The 16,107-nt window shown below is 42.5% G+C and overlaps 1 protein-coding gene across 1 annotated transcript in view; it reads left to right on the top strand.

Annotated features, from left to right (window-relative positions):
* Positions 1-16,107, top strand: part of TNFRSF19 (TNF receptor superfamily member 19) — a 183,712-nt gene that overhangs the window by 29,163 nt on the left and 138,442 nt on the right. Inside the window, exon 2 of the mRNA XM_073613435.1 lies at positions 12,470-12,561. Within this exon, the coding sequence (XP_073469536.1) occupies positions 12,490-12,561 (72 nt within the window). The 5' untranslated portion in view covers positions 12,470-12,489. The remainder of the gene's footprint in view (positions 1-12,469; positions 12,562-16,107) is intronic.

Below are 16,107 nucleotides of genomic sequence, written 5' to 3'. Positions count from 1 at the left end.
GTATTTCTTATAGACAAATTTATATTTTTTGCGTGCTCAATTTTGGCTGCTGGAGTCTTTGGAAAAAAAATATAATCTGCATGTTAAAATGGACAGTCCCAAATTTAAGAAACTACATATAAATTTGATAAAGGATAATTCCATTTTCTGGTAAATATTTTGTGTGGGTTTACTGCAGAGCAATTTTATAGTACGCCTGTCCACCATAATTGTTATATGTGTGTTATTTTTTTATTTTATCTACCATTGGACCAGAGTACCACTTAAAGTATTTAGTATCTACACATTTGTATATTTCTCTACACTCTATGCATTTGGCCACTGGAGACCGTGGAAACAAACCTATCCTCTAGGTTAAAGTAAAACAGTCACAAACCTGAGAATAAGAATTGGAACAAGCTGAGCAATGTGCAACATGATATAATTACTCTTTTGCCTCTCCATTCAGACCCATTTATTTCAGAGGTTAAGGAAAAGAATGTTCTGGATGCACTGTTAGTCTAATCTTACAGTGCGGAATGGTGTCTGTGTCATAAAGCACAAAAGAAAGGATTGCCGCTCTCCTGATCAGCCATGTCGACGAGTGAAAGGCGGCCTCAGCCTGCGTGTCTCCACCAAAATCGCGTCTCTCTGATGTGTTTTGGCCTGCCCACGGGGCGTAGTCTATAACAAAGTGGGTGGGGCGAAACACGTTTTAGACTAAGCCCCGTGGGCAGTGCAAAACATGTCAGGTGTGGAAGCCGCTATTCACTTTTGTCTACATGGCTGATTGACAGAGCAGCGATCCTTTATAATGACATGACTTGGCCTTCTGGAGCAGTACTTGGATACGCCGGCACCCTGACGGTCCGTGGGTCTGGGGAAGCGATCACCTGCTTGTGTGGCGCCACACTTTTTGATTATCAGGTCGCAATAAAGCAGAATAGCTCAGCTAAGGCGGAGCAAAGTGTAAAAGAGCCAACTCGTTTCTGAGATTTGAACATTGCTCCTTCATCAGGGCTTGAAGGTGCTGTTTGGGCTAAAAAGAATTGCAGATTCATATTAGCTTGTAAATTGTTACTAAACCCAGAACCTGCATTCATTAAATCTGGTCTCCCACAGTACACAGAACATGGAAATGCAATTATGTTAGTAAATATAAACTGCTAAATACCTTTTCTCATCAACTTTTAGAGCAGTCTTGTGACTTCTATCAGTGTCTGGTTAAAGCTTGTGGGAGGAGTTTTCATTCTCCCCTGATTGTCCTATGAGGATGCAGGACCCCTGACCCTTTGTCTGGACAGTGCTGATTGGCCCTGTGATGATCACATGCACCCTCCCAAGAAAAAAACAGCTATAGCGATACCCACCAAACTGAGTATGTGCAGCTTGTCCCCTGGTTTCTGTTCCCTCAGGAGATATATTGGGGACTCTGGAAGAAGGGGAGGATCAGAGAAGAGAGGATCCCACATCCTTTTTATACAATGCATAGGATTAACCCCTTAGATTCCACAGTGAGTATAACAACCATGGTTTACTGCATATACAGACTGAGTTTACTGTTGTGGGTTTAGTAACACTTAGGGCTCATGCACACGACGAAGCCCTTGAAGCAGCAGATGACGGATAATCATGTCTCCTGGTACTGTTGGACCTCAGTGAAGCGTTCGACACAGTGGACCACAATACCCTACTCACCCACCTCACAGAAGTACCTGGAGTCTCAGATTCAAACCTACCATGGTTCGCATCCTTCCTACAAAATCGTTCACAGACAGTGAAACTAGGAGCCTTCACCTCTGAAACTCGCGCAATTTCTTGTGGAGTCCCTCAAGGTCCACCCTTATCACCAGTGCTCTTCAACATCTACATCCGTCCACTCCTCCAAATCATTAGAAAATCGGACCTCTGCTTCCACTCATACGCTGATGACACCCAACTCTACTTTAGCATCACCGGTCAAAAAGACCACTACCAGCAACTAGAAAAATGCCTCACATTGATAGACGACTGGATGACCACGAGCTCCCTCAAACTCAACGGATCCAAAACAGAGCTTCTTCTCCTCCACGCAAACCGTAATACAAAAACTAAGAACCCTTGGACACCACCCACCATCCTTGGACAGACCATCTCCCCAAGCACCAAAGCCAAAAGTCATCTTTGACTCAGAAATGTCGATGGATGCACAAATAGGATCGGTAGTCAGTGGATCTCACCATCTCATTCGCCTACTACGTAGACTTATCCCCTTCATTCCAGAAGAGGACAAAGCAGCAGTAGTTGGAACAATCATCAATTCCCGGCTCGACTATGCAAACTCCCTCTACATAGGACTACCTAAATACCAGATTGCACGCCTACAAGTCATCCAAAACACTGCAGCAAGACTGGTAACAGGAAAAAAACCCTGGGAATCCATCTCCCCATCCCTGAGGAGCCTACATTGGCTAACCGTAAAGGATCGGATCACTTTCAAGATCCTCTGCCTCACCCATAAATGCACTCAAGGAAACGCTCCACAATACTTATGCGAGAAAATAAAACATTACACACCTAAGCACAGTCTTCGATCAACCAAAACTTCCTCCTCATTCCCAAGTCCCGCTACAAATCAAAGGGAGAACGAAGATTCGCAGTCCAAGGACCATGGCTATGGAACGCTCTACCCGCCAGCATCCGCATGGAAGTAAATCATCGGGCTTTCAGAAAAAAACTCAAGACCCATCTCTTCTAAGAAACAGGACTAACAGCACGGATCAAGCGCCTTGAGGCGATTCAGTTCTCATTTGCAGCACTATACAAATCTTTCATTCATTCTCACAGGATGTTTTTTCAGCTGCTTTTGGGGGCGTCTGGTGTTTTTTACTGCCTCTAAACTCTCCTCCATGTTAGCCTACATGTTAATGCACACATAAACTTTCAGAGGAGTTTGGAGGCATAAGCGTTTAGGGGCAGTAAAAAAATGACAGCCTCTGCGTCCAGGAGCAGAGGCTGTTTGGCTTTAAAAATGCAAAATGCCAAAAAATACAGCTAAATGCCGCTTAACGCTATAACGAGCTTTTAGCCATGTTTAGTGGTTTTAGGTGTTTTTACATTTTAGGGAGTGTTTTTTACTGTAAAACACCCAAAAAAGCTAACATGGAAAGACACACATAAACGCTATTTAAAAACACAGCTCATTTAACGCTACTTTTTTTCTGGCAGCAGCGCTGGCGTTTTTTAAAAATCCTGTGTGTTTGAGCCCTTAAAGCGGACCTTCAGTAATTTTTTCGACTTTCCATCTAATAAATCTTCTCCCCTTGTTGTTTTAACTTTGGATAGTAATTTTTTTTTCTGCCAGTAAAGTTTCTTGTCTGGTCATTAGCCTAGGCTTATGACATCATGCACAGCTCTCTAACTCTTGTGAAAGTTTGCCAGGTAGGGAGGGGGGATGAGTCATAAGAGGGCCAATGAAAGCTGCAGAACTGGAGGTGTGCCTCTGTGTGTCTGTGTAAATCCAGGAAGTGAACAGGCAGCAGCTTCAACTGCCCACAGTTAAAATGGCTGCAGCCAGATTCAATGGAGGGAGATTTCTGCAGCATATTTGGCAAGTACAGAATCACAGTATATATAAAATATCATGCAAAGTGGTTGGAGGGAAGCTTCAGAATGGCAAAGATGTTTTTATTACAAATTATGTGAGCAGACTGCAGTTCCTCTTAAAACTCCTTGAGGGCAGGAACTGATGTGAGGGTACAATATATATGTAAAACGCTGCGTAAATTGATGGCGATTCACAAGTACCTGTAATAAAAATAAAATAGAAAAGTTGCTCCTTTTTCTGAAAAAAATGTCTATAGACACATGCCTACTGTGCGTAAAATCCGGCATGGCCTGTCCTATGATTAGGGAAACTGCTACATTTGAATACGCATCGGATATCATTTTGTTAATTTTCAGCAAACTCCAACCAATCTTTGTATCAATTGTCTTTATGCTAAAAGGTGTTTTATTTATTTATTTATTTTTTTGTGTTTTATTTTATTTTTTTTAATAAGTTTAAATCTCTATCATCCAGTTTACAGATGATATGTTGTCGCCTGCAAGAGATAGGGAGTTTGTTTTAAATTTTTGAATAGCCTTTTGTTCCTCTGGTGGGGTGGGGAGCTCCGTTGCCTGAAAAGAAATACCTGTTCTCCTAGCCTCCTGGCTCGGTGTCAATGGACGTTGCTGCGATAGCCTGGGGAAGTAAGATGAAAGTGATCGTTATAAAGCAAATGTTAAAAGGCTGAAGCTATCCAGGAGCCAGCCAGCAGGAGAATGCTTTCAGCTGCAGGTCTTGACACTGTGCCGAGCAGTCTGAACTCCGGGCCCTTTCAGTTCTGACCTTGCAATTATCTAAATATGTAGATGTGAGCCGGCCTCTCTTTTATGTGTGAGAATTCTCCTGGAAGGAAATCACTACTCGTAGATTAAATACTAATAAGCCAGTCTCTCATGGCTATTTTAGTCCACAATAACGTTTCGGTATTTTTCCTCTTTTATATATATGCTTTGTTTTTATTATGTCTAGGGAGGATGTGGTTCTCACACTTCCCAGTGTTGTTTGGGAACAATTTATTTAGTCCCATGCATTGGTTTTTGTGGCTCTTGTTTCTTCGTATACAATCTGATTCAAACACAACTGCGAGCAACAGGTAGAAATGATGAAGTCGGCTGCTGATGCCATTTAGAAAAACCCTAGCTCACTTTCAGGGCTCGTTTACACCAGTGCGGTAAAGCGTGCAAAAATTCATCAATTATTAATGGCACCTCCAGGCATCTTGCCAAGGCATGTTCATTTGCGAAATGGTTGTACTATGCGTTTTAGGTACAGTGCTAGGGTTGCACCAATACCCATACTAGTACCAGTATTGGTGCCGATACCAAGCATTTGCATGGGTATCGGTACTTGTGCAAATCCTCCGATGCTTGTTGTATCGGGACAGGCATCCTCAGCTTTAGGGGGGGGCAGCCTCACAGGTGATCAGTGCAGCGGTGGGGGGCACCAATCTCCCTGTATAGCATTCAATAAAGCATCTGACAGCCGCTTGTCCTACTCTCCCTCCTGCGGCTGTCAGATGCTTTTGCTTGTGCCCCCCCCCCCCCAACGCCACACTGATCGTCCCCTGTGTCTTCCAGCTTCCCGGGCCCTCCTCCAGCTCTCCCTTGTGCTCATTGCTCTCTCCAGGTCCTCCTCCGGTCCTTACCTGTCCCAGATCTGTTGAATAGAGAGCAGAGGAAGGAGCTGGTAAATATGGTATTTCTCTACTCCTTCCTTTTCTGAATGCACAGAGTCAGCGATCACTGACTTTCCATTCAGTTTATGAATGGAGAGGAGCCGCTGTGTCCTGTCCATTAATTTTCAGTGCAGCTGAGGCTGCAGAGAAAGGGACTGAGGAATCTGTGTCCTCAGTCCTTTCTCTGTCTCAAAAGGGAGATGTCAGGGGTAAATAAAATAAAAGAATACCAATAAATAAATATTTAAAGGTTACATTGTAAAAATTAAAAAATAAAACACTGGTACGATCCACCCCCCCCCCCCCCCCCCCCAAAAAAAAGAAAACCAAGCATTGTAAAAAAAAAAAATAATAATAATATAAACTGTAAAAACCTACTGACACAGTCCACGCCTCATCAGTGCTGCTTTTTAGTGCCACCTCATCTGTGCCCCCCATCAGTGCCCTTCAGTGCCGCCTCATCAGTGCCCATCAGTGATGCATATTAGTGTCTCCTTATCAGTGCCACCTCATCAGTGATGCATATTACTGCCACTGTCGCAACAAAAGTATCAGTAATTGGTATCGGTGAGTACTTGAAAAAAGTATCAGTACTTGTACTCGGTCTTAAAGTGGTATCGGTGCAACCCTATAAAGTACTATTTTAAAAATTGCACCTGCATCTTTTTTATTCATATTTCTAACGCATAAAGCAGATGAATAGGCTGCCCCAAATCACAACACATGAGCGTGCACAAAAAAGCACACACTTAGATGCACCTACCTATGAGCCCCAATAATAATGCATTTTTATAATAATAATAATAATAATATAATAATAATGATGCATTTTGCATGCCTTTTAGCCCCTTGCAACATGCCTATATAGTTTTTTTTTATTGGCAAAAATGAAAATGCATTAGGACCACAATTCACTGCATGTGCAAAATGTGGATCAATGCGGGTAGAATAACACATTAAAAATGTATGAGAATAAAAGCAAAATGGTGTGAACCTAGCCTTAAAGGATAAGTCCACCCTAACACTAAAATCTCTACATCTACAGACATCCATGATCTAACACCAACCTATCTAACCCTGTAAAGAATAAATCCGTATACATACTGTTTTTTAAAGCCGATCCAGTCCGATCTCCAACGGCAGAAGCTCTGCAGAGGACAAGGCCGACAACGGCTGTGAAATGAATGAGAAGTGGCGTTACCCATAGACTTACTATGGGGCTTCTGTTTGTATGCTTTGTTTTCTACAGCCCCCCACAGAGCGATGTTACAGCTGACAGCTCAGCGTGGGACCTGGTCAGATCAGCTTCAGAAAAGGAATTTTTACTGATTTCTTCTTTACAGGGTTAGATAGGTTAGTGTTTGATTTTGGATGTTTGTAGATGTAGAGATTTTATCGTTCGGGTGGACTTATCATTTAAAATGATTGTAAAGTCTCGTATTATTTTCTATAAAAGTAACAAACATGTTATACTTACCTGCTCTGTTGCAGTGGATTTGCACAGAGCAGCCCGGATCTTCCTCTTCTCGGGTCCCTCGTCTGTGATCTTGGCCCCTCCCTTCTGTTGAGTGCCCCCACAGCACAGCCCGTCTTGGCCCCACCCCATTCCTCTCCTGATTGGCTGACTGCTGAGCCAATGGCACCGCTGCTGTGTCTCAGAGGATCAGGAGAGAGAGTCTTGAACGGCTGAGACACTCGTGGACATCGATGGATAGAGATGGACCTCAGGTAAGTATTAGGGGGGCTGAGGGGGGCTGCTGCATGCAGAAGGTTTTTTTATCTTAATGCATAGAATGCATTAAGATAAAAAAAAAACCTTCTTCATTTACAACCACTTTAAATTGACACTAAACAATACCCTCAATAAAAAGAATCCATACACATCCACTACTTAATGGCCCAGTAATCTATTTTTCGTGAAATTGTTTCTTATTGTATTGTCCTGCATCCTTGTCACATCCTCCGTGAGCTCCCGAACCTCTTCTTTTTCCTCATCACTTTTGTTTGTGTGGAACGAGCAGTGCACGTAAAGGCTCCATTCTGAGCAGAGCGACTTTCAGATGTTTTTATTTAAGAGTTTTTTTTTTACATTTTTAGAAGTGTATTAAAAGCATTTTAGAAGTGTATTACAAACATTTTACAGCTTCAGGCATTTTTGTTTAGCCAATAGAAAGCACTAGGAGGAAATTAGGGGTGGAGAGCTGCTGTTTGAGCAGAAAACGCACAACAAAACGCAGCTAGATTGTCATTTTCTCCTTTGTATTACTATTTGTAAAGCTCATTATTTTCTCCTTACAAATAAAATCTTCTATTGAGAAAAAATCAAAAACACTCGTAAAATGCTCAAGTCCCACGTTTTCAGCGTTTTCATTTTAAGTCTATGGAGACAAAAACACTTGTAATCTGCCAAAAAGAAGCTCAAATACTTTTTTGAGTGAGAGGCGTTTTGCTTCAGGCGACAGAATGCTCATTGAAATGAATAGGATTTGGCTTGTTGAGCATTTTAGAGTTTCAAGCAGAAAATCGCTCAGGTGTGAATGGGGCCTTGGTTGCGGACATGTGTGCTGCTCTATTCACACTACAAATCCCATATTCCATAATCCATCTCAGTAGCAAGCAAGAGAGGGAGGTTACATTCCTACATACAGTGGGACCATGGAGAACGAACGTAGCGTAACAGGAAGTCTCAATCACAGCAGCAGAAAGAGGGAAATTGGAGATTTGGAGAAGTCTGAGGGCAATAGTGGGTACTTTTTTGAGTTAACATTACATACTTGAATAAAAGTTTTTAAAAGCAGAGTATAATGTTACTTTGAGCTAAACAAGATAACTTCTTCAAATGAGTTTTGATTGCTTACTCATGATCACTTGCAATACAATTGAGTAGGGCTTTGAGAGTACCCTTGGACGTTGCAGTTCCTGGCCAGTTGGTGTGCCATGCGTTCTTTTCTCCCGTAGCTCTACACCTTGTACAGTGTTTCCAGGAATGTGGGGGAAGATGGTGTATAAAAACTTTCCTAAATCGTCAGAGTGTAGGATTGTCTATGGAAATGCAGAGTGACTTTGCCTGCCTAAAAATTCTGATGCGCAGAGTTGGGAACCCCTGCCTTGTGGAATTGGAGGATGAGAAGTCCTGCTGTTGGTGAACCAGGCTGCTGGCTAACAGAGAATTTTACACCATGGGGTGGCCTGATGATCTCATTCAATGCTTGGATAAAGTCTCTGGGTGGGTAGACCTTGCCCCCTGTATTTACATACTAGATTTTCAAGTTGTAATGTACCTTTTAATTTTCCAGAGTCCTTTGTAGTTTATGGACCGTGAAATGGCAGAATGGAACAAATAAGCCATTCCATGAACTATCGCCATACTGAACACTGTGCCTGAAGGTTTTGATTTTTATCAGTGTGTTTAGCTATGCTTGGCAGTATAGGGGTATGATTAAAGTAAATGTAAACCCAAACTCTGTGACATTTTACTTTGCTAAAACCCTGTGTACCTTAAACAAACAATTGCCATTTTCAATTAAAATACTTGGTTTTTACTAAATTATTAAAGCTCCTAATCTTCATATCTTTTTTTGTTTTTTAATTTTTTTTTCTTTTTTTAAAGAACCCTGGTCAAAATTGGCTACATACGTTGCAGAGGTGCCTAGATGGGTTTTCATAGATTTGCATGCTACAAAATAATGTGTGTGGATATATATATATATATATATAATATATATAAAAAAGACGTGGATCGATGCTTGATGCAAAAAGTGTCTTTACTGAAAATATTTCAATTGTTAAACAATTGAAATATTTTCAGTAAAGACACTTTTTGCATCAAGCATCGATCCACGTCTTTTTTTTTTTTTATCCATTTATGGTGGAAGGTTGGGAGTCCACCTTGACGGTGCCTTGATCGGATGGATCTAAGAAAAGAGGGTAACCCACCTGAAGTTTATTATATATATAAATATATATATATATATATATATATATATATAAATATATTACATACACACACACTCGCACTAAACTGTTAGTTTAATGGCATCCCAGTCTTAGTCCATAGGGTTCAATATTGAGTTGGCCCACCCTTTGCAGCTATAACAGCTTCAACTCTTCTGGGAAGGCTGTCCACAAGGTTTAGGGTGTGTCTATGGGAATGTTTGACTATTCTTCCAGAAATGCATTTGTGAGGTCAGACACTGATGTTGTACCTGTAGGCCTGGTTCACAGTCTCTGCTCTAATTCATCCCAAAAGTGTTCTATCGGGTTCAGGTCAGGACTCTATGCAAGCCAGTCAGGTTCCTCCACCCCAAACTCGCTCATTCATGTCTTCATGAGCCTTGCTTTGTGCACTGGTCCAAATCATTTGGTGGATTGGGGGGGGATTAGGGTATGTGGTAGTTTTTTAGGGGTTGGGCTTGGCCCCTTGGCTCCAGTGAAGTGAACTCTTAAAGCGGAGGTTCACACAAAAATTGAACCTCCCCCCCCTCCGGTGTCACATTTGGCACCTTTCAGGGGGGAGGGGGGTGCAGATACCTGTCTAAGACAGGTATTTGCACCCACTTCTGGCATAGACTCCCACGGGAGTCTATGCCTCTTCCCGTGCTCACTGCGCTGTCTGCTGGGACACACACGGATCCCAGAGACAGCGGGGACCAGATGGAAAGCGCAGCGCGACTCGCGCATGCGCAGTAGGGAACCGGGAAGTGAAGCCGCAGTGCTTCACTTCCTGATTCCCTTACAGAGAATGGCGGTGGCAGCACCCGAGGACCGAGGGACGATTCGGTCTCGGGTGCCGACATCGCTGGACCCTGGGACAAGTGAGTGTCCTTATTTTAAAAGTCAGCAGCTGCAGTATTTGTAGCTGCTGACTTTTAAATTTTTTTTTTTTCGCGGGACTCCCATTTTGGGCAATTTCCTGCTCCCAACTTTGTGGGAACAGTTTGGGGATGGCCCCATCCTGTTCCAACATGACTGCGTACCAGTACACAAAGCAAGGTCCATAAAGACATGGATGAGCGAGTTTGGGGTGGAGGAACTTGACTGGCCTGCACAGAGTCCTGACCTCAACCCGATAGACCACCTTTGGGATGAATTAGAGCAGAGACTGTGAGCAAGGCCTTCTCATCCACATCAGTGCCTGACCTCACAGATGCGCTTCTGGAAGAATGGTCAAGCACTCCCATAGACCCACTCCTAAACCTTGTGGACAGCCTTCCCAGAAAAGTTGAAGCTATTATTAGCTGCAAAGGTTGTGCCAACTCAATATTGAACCCTATGGACTAAGACGGGATGCCATTCATGTGCGTGTAAAGGCAGGCGTCCCAATATTTTTAACAATATAGTGTGTGTTTTATATGTGTATGTACAGTATCTCACAAAAGTGAGTACACCCCTCACATTTTTGTAAATATTTTATTATATCTTTTCATGTGACAACACTGAAGAAATGACATTTTGCTACAATGTAAAGTAGTGAGCGTACAGCTTGTATAACAGTGTAAATTTGCTTTCCCCTCAAAATAACTCAACACACAGCCATTAATGTCTAAACTGCTAGCAACAAAAGTGAGTACACCCCTAAGTGAAAATGTCCAAATTGGGCCCAAAGTGTCAATATTTTGTGTGGCCACCATTATTTTCCAGCACTGCCTTAACCCTCTTGGGCATGGAGTTCACCAGAGCTTCACAGGATGCCACTGGAGTCCTCTTCCACTCCTCCATGACGACATCACAGAGCTGGTGGATGTTAGAGACCTTGAGCTCCTCCACCTTCCATTTGAGGATGCCCCGCAGATGCTCAACAGGGTTTAGGTCTGGAGACATGCTTGGCCAGTCCATCACCTTTTACCCTCCAGCTTCGTTAGCAAGGCAGTGGTCGTCTTGGAGGTGTGTTTGAGGTTGTTATCATGTTGGAATACTGCCCTGCGGCCCAGTCTCCGAAGGGAGATGATCATGCTCTGCTTCATTATGTCACAGTACATGTTGGCATTCATGGTTCCCTCAATGAACTGCAGCTCCCCAGTGCCGGCAGCACTCATGCAGCCCCAGACCATGCTTGACTGTAGGCAAGACACACTTGTCTTTGTACTCCTCACCTGGTTTCCGCCACACACGCTTGACACCATCTGAACCAAATAAGTTTATCTTGGTCTCATCAGACCACAGGACATGGTTCCAGTAATCCATGTCCTTAGTCTGCTTGTCTTCAGCAAACTGCATGCTTACTTGTGCATCATCTTTGGAAGAGGCTTCCTTCTGGGACAACAGCCATGCAGACCAGTTTGATGAAGTGTGCGACGTATGATCTGAGAACTGACAGGCTGACCCCTCACCCCTTCGACCTCTGCAGCAATGCTGGCAGCACTCATACATCTATTTCCCAAAGACAACCTCTGGATATGATGCTGAGTATGTGCACTCTACTTCTTTGGTCGACCATGGCGAGGCCTGTTCTGGGTGGAACCTGTCCTGTTAAACCACTGTATGGTCTTGGCCACCATGCTGCAGCTGATTTTCAGGGCCTTGGCAATCTTCTTATAGCCTAGGCCATCTTTATATAGAGAGACGATTCTTTTTTTCAGATCCTCAGAGAGTTCTTTGCCATGAGGTGCCATGTTGAACTTCCAGTGACCAGTACGAGAGAGTGAGAGTGATAACACCAAATTTAACACACCTGCTCCCCATTCACACCTGAGACCTTGTAACACTAATAAGTCACATGACATCGGGGAGGGAAAATGGCTAATTGGGCCCAATTTGGACATTTTCACTTAGGGGTGTACTCACTTTTGTTGCCAGCGGTTTAGACATTAATGGCTGTGTGTGAGTTATATTAAGGGGACAGCAAATCTACACTGTTATACAAGCTGTACACTCACTACTTTACATTGTAGCAAAGTGTAATTTCTTTAGTGTTGTCACGTGAAGATATAATAAAATATTTACAAAAATGTAAGGGGTGTACTCACTTTTGTGAGATACTGTATGTCTGTGTATATGTGTGTATGTGTGTGTGTGTGTGTGTGTATATGTATATGTATATGTGTATATATATATATATATATATATATATATATATATATATATATATATATATATATATATATATATATATATATATATATATAAAATTATAATCTAATTAAAAAAAATTATATATATTTTTGATGTTTGAATTAACTGTTTGGCTGGAGTTCTTTAATAATCATAGAGCTTTTCTGTCTCTTTTTCAGGATACTGTGGCTCAGTAGCCATGGACAATACCGCTCTGCAGAAGAAAGGGCTATTTCTGTTAACGATGCTGTGGCTTATGCTGACATGTCTGGTAAGTAATCCTGGAGAAGTTTGCTACTCTAGCATGCTGTGCTGAAATCCCTTCAGGTCTCAGATTCCGTTGTGTAGATTAAGGCTAAATTTCCCCTTGCAGTATAGTCTGTCACAAGTCAGAGAATGCTGCTCATCAGCAGTCCAGGGGTAATCACATGGCGTCTTGTTCAAACACGCTCCGCATAGTTGTGGTATTTCTGCATAACACATCGAATGACTTCAAAGTCTCCCCGTTTTAATGTTGTGTTTTCTCTTTAAATCAGTCCAGATACCATGTAAACTGCAGAACTTGTGTGGTTCATGCTATTAATATACTGTCAGGTTTAAGTCTTCTACATTATTATTTGTGTCTGGGGATTTTCTTTCCATTTGTTAAGATTGCATCCTGTGTTTTGGCTGGTTGTTTCAGTTATGGTTTTTTATTACAAGCCAGCAAGTTACTGTAATACCGGCTTTATGCACCGTCGTCTCATCAAAATCTGAAAGTAGACCTTTTACACATCATTAAAGGGCCAGCACACCCAGAAGTGTTTTTTTTTTTTTTTTTTTGTATAGCTGCTATAGAATTAAAATTTTAACTCCAGTATGTGACTGGTAAAATGCAAAAATGCAAAATATTTCATATGTCAAAGCATTTTTTATTGTGTACAGCTAGCATTTATAGACCGCATAGCCAGGTCCTCAATCTTAGTTGCAGCACAGCTTGATCTAGAACACACCCCCTGCCTGGTAATTGGAGGAGCAGTAGCACTGTGATCAGATAGGTCTTAAGCTCTCTCCTCCTGTCAGAATATGTGCCCTAAAGCAAAACCTCAAAAAAAAAAAAAAAATGTATTTGACATTTTTCGAGGCCCTAAAATGCTCCCCAAATTGTTTAGTTTAGGACATAAGGTATACAGTGCATCAGACTCTCATGATGATGGTTAGGCTTAATGTACACAGGACATTTTTACAACCTCTCCTGAAAGATTTAACTTGACAGATAGTAAACCACGTTTAAAACGCCCGTTTTGCCGCGTTTGCGTTTAGAAGCGTTTGAAAAAAAAGTTTTTTTTTCAAAGCAGCCAAAAATTAAAAACGCCTGTAAACGAAACGCGGCTAAACGCAAGTTGCCGCGTTTAGAAGCGTTTGGCGCTTGAAATGCCTCTAAACTCAGCATCTGAACTCATTTTTTGCTTTCCAAAAAAGGCCTCTAAACTCAACTGCCTAAAACGACATTAAACGAACCTGTGTACATGTACACATAAGATAACATTGGATGAGTTCAGGGGCAGCTGAAAAAAGCAACAAACTACCTCTAAACGTCCGTTTGCCAGCAGCAGTGTACATGAGGCCTTAGTGGTCACTAGTGTGTGCCCCCTTTTTAATATTGGAGGTCTCAATGTTTTCCTTTATAACTTTGGTCATGGTGCCCCTTTAAGGCCCGAGATGCCACCTTGCCATTCTCAGTGGTGATCATTGTGCCCCCTTGCTGGTCTACCTTCCCCCTTTCTTTCGTTGGTGGTCACCAGTTTAATTCATAGAAAGGAGCAGGGGAAATGCCAGCGGCTGAAGAATGACAAGGATTAGCGACAGGAAGGAAGGGGTGGGCTTTTGGATGTAAACACAAGGTGTGTTCACATTCATGATTTCTTTTATTAGCCATCACAGCAGGCACACAGGTCACAGAGCCTCTTGCATCAGCTCTGCATTTTTGTCTGTGATGCAACTTTCTATAGACCGAAAACATGGGGGAGACATTTAACAGGCACACTGGCAGTCTGTGTCATATTTTTGCAGTGCTCTTTATAAACGTCTAAAAGTTTACCTCCCTGCTGTTTTTTTCACAAGACGGCTGTAGGAAGCCAGTTAAAAAAAAGTTCTCTCTCCTTGACTGGTCCTCTTGAATTTCCCCGGATTCCATAGTCCAGGGAGTGATGTCATCTTTTTGCCAACATGATCCCTGGGAATGCTGAGTAGGCCAAATCTTGTGAGACGATGTGGCACAGTGCAGGAATCCTCTCTTCACGAGGTTCGAACTACTCAATCTCCTTGGAGATCCTCCAAAAGGAGGATAATTTAAATTATTTCAATAACTCCACTATTCCTAAAAGGAAATTAACACATCAAAGGTCTGTGCTGTAAACTCACATTCTCCCCCTTGTAGCACCCAGGGCATGGAAATATTTTAGGTTAATAGCACTGTGCGGTGCAGTTAAATCGGTGCTTAAGAGAAGTATGGGATTAAAAAAAAAAAACAAACAAAACTATGTGTATGTAGCATTGGTGTGAGGCTACAGCTTTCCCCAGCCGGCTCTAAAACTCAGTTGTTCTTCACTGGGCAGTGCACAGTGACTGTAAATCACCCCTCTCTGCGCTTCCCTTCCAGCGCTCGCTGGAGAGCCAGGCTGTGCATGGGGCCAACTGCCAGTTAGGCATCTAGATGGATCCTGACATTATTGCTGGGATCCCTGCACATCCAGGACCGCTGTCTGCTGAATCTGGAACTAAGGGGCCAAGCGCAACTCCTGAAAAACAACCCCACACCATAGCTCCCCTTCCACCTAATGATTTGGACCAGTGCACAAAGCAAGGTCCATAAAAACATGGATGAGCGAGTTTGGGGTGGAGGAACTTGACTGGCCTGCACTTCAATCTGATAGAACCCCTTTAGGATGATCTAGAGCGGGGACTGCTCTAGATCAGTGCCTGTCCTCACAAATGCGCTTCTAGAAGAGTGGTCAAACATTCCCATAGACACACTCCTAAACCTTGTGGACAGCCTTGCCTGAAGAGTTAAAGCTGGTATAGCTTCAAAGGGTGGGCCAACATTATATTGAACCCTACGGACTAAGACTGGGATGCCATTCACGTGTGCGTAATCGCAGGCGTCCCAATACTTTTGGTAATATAGTGTATATACCCTATACATGTAAGACAATTACAGTATATTAGAGTCAAATATGTTTTTATTGTGTTTAACAGAGTGAAACTACATAATTTACATTTTAGCTGGATGTTCAGTATAGGAAGCAATGCATTATAGGTTTTATATTTAGTATACTCTAGGCTATAGACCGGTGGAATATACGGGTGTGACCTTTTGCTAAAAAGTATCGGCTTAGCTCGCAGTGTATTGTGAGTCGGAATATGGAGAATGAGGATGAAAACATCTAGATCTTAGTCATTGCAACATAGGATTGGGGGGAGAAGGAAATGAAAAAGATAGAGGGGGGGGGGGGGGGATTTTGAGGTTGGGAAAGGGAGGGTTGGGGTGTAGCAGGGGGAAAGGGAGGATAGAGGGGATGAGCAGGTCCTGGTGCAACAAATCGGGGGGTCCGGAACATAAGGTGTGTTCAGCCTAGTTGTGGGCAATTACAGTAGTTTAGTAGTATTTTGAAATGTATATAATTGTAAACAATATTACTTAACTGGGTTAAATATTTTTTAAATATTTGCCTGCATTACCTTATAAAAACAAGGGAATGGTTGTTGGGCAAAGTTTTACATCTGAAAACATAGAGTTCATGGTGAAGCATGCGGAATATGAAGTGGTTAAAGAAGA

The sequence above is a fragment of the Aquarana catesbeiana genome, linkage group LG02, assembly GCF_042186555.1.
Source record: "Aquarana catesbeiana isolate 2022-GZ linkage group LG02, ASM4218655v1, whole genome shotgun sequence".
Lineage (NCBI taxonomy): Eukaryota > Metazoa > Chordata > Amphibia > Anura > Ranidae > Aquarana > Aquarana catesbeiana.
This window is presented reverse-complemented; position numbering and strand designations above follow the sequence as displayed.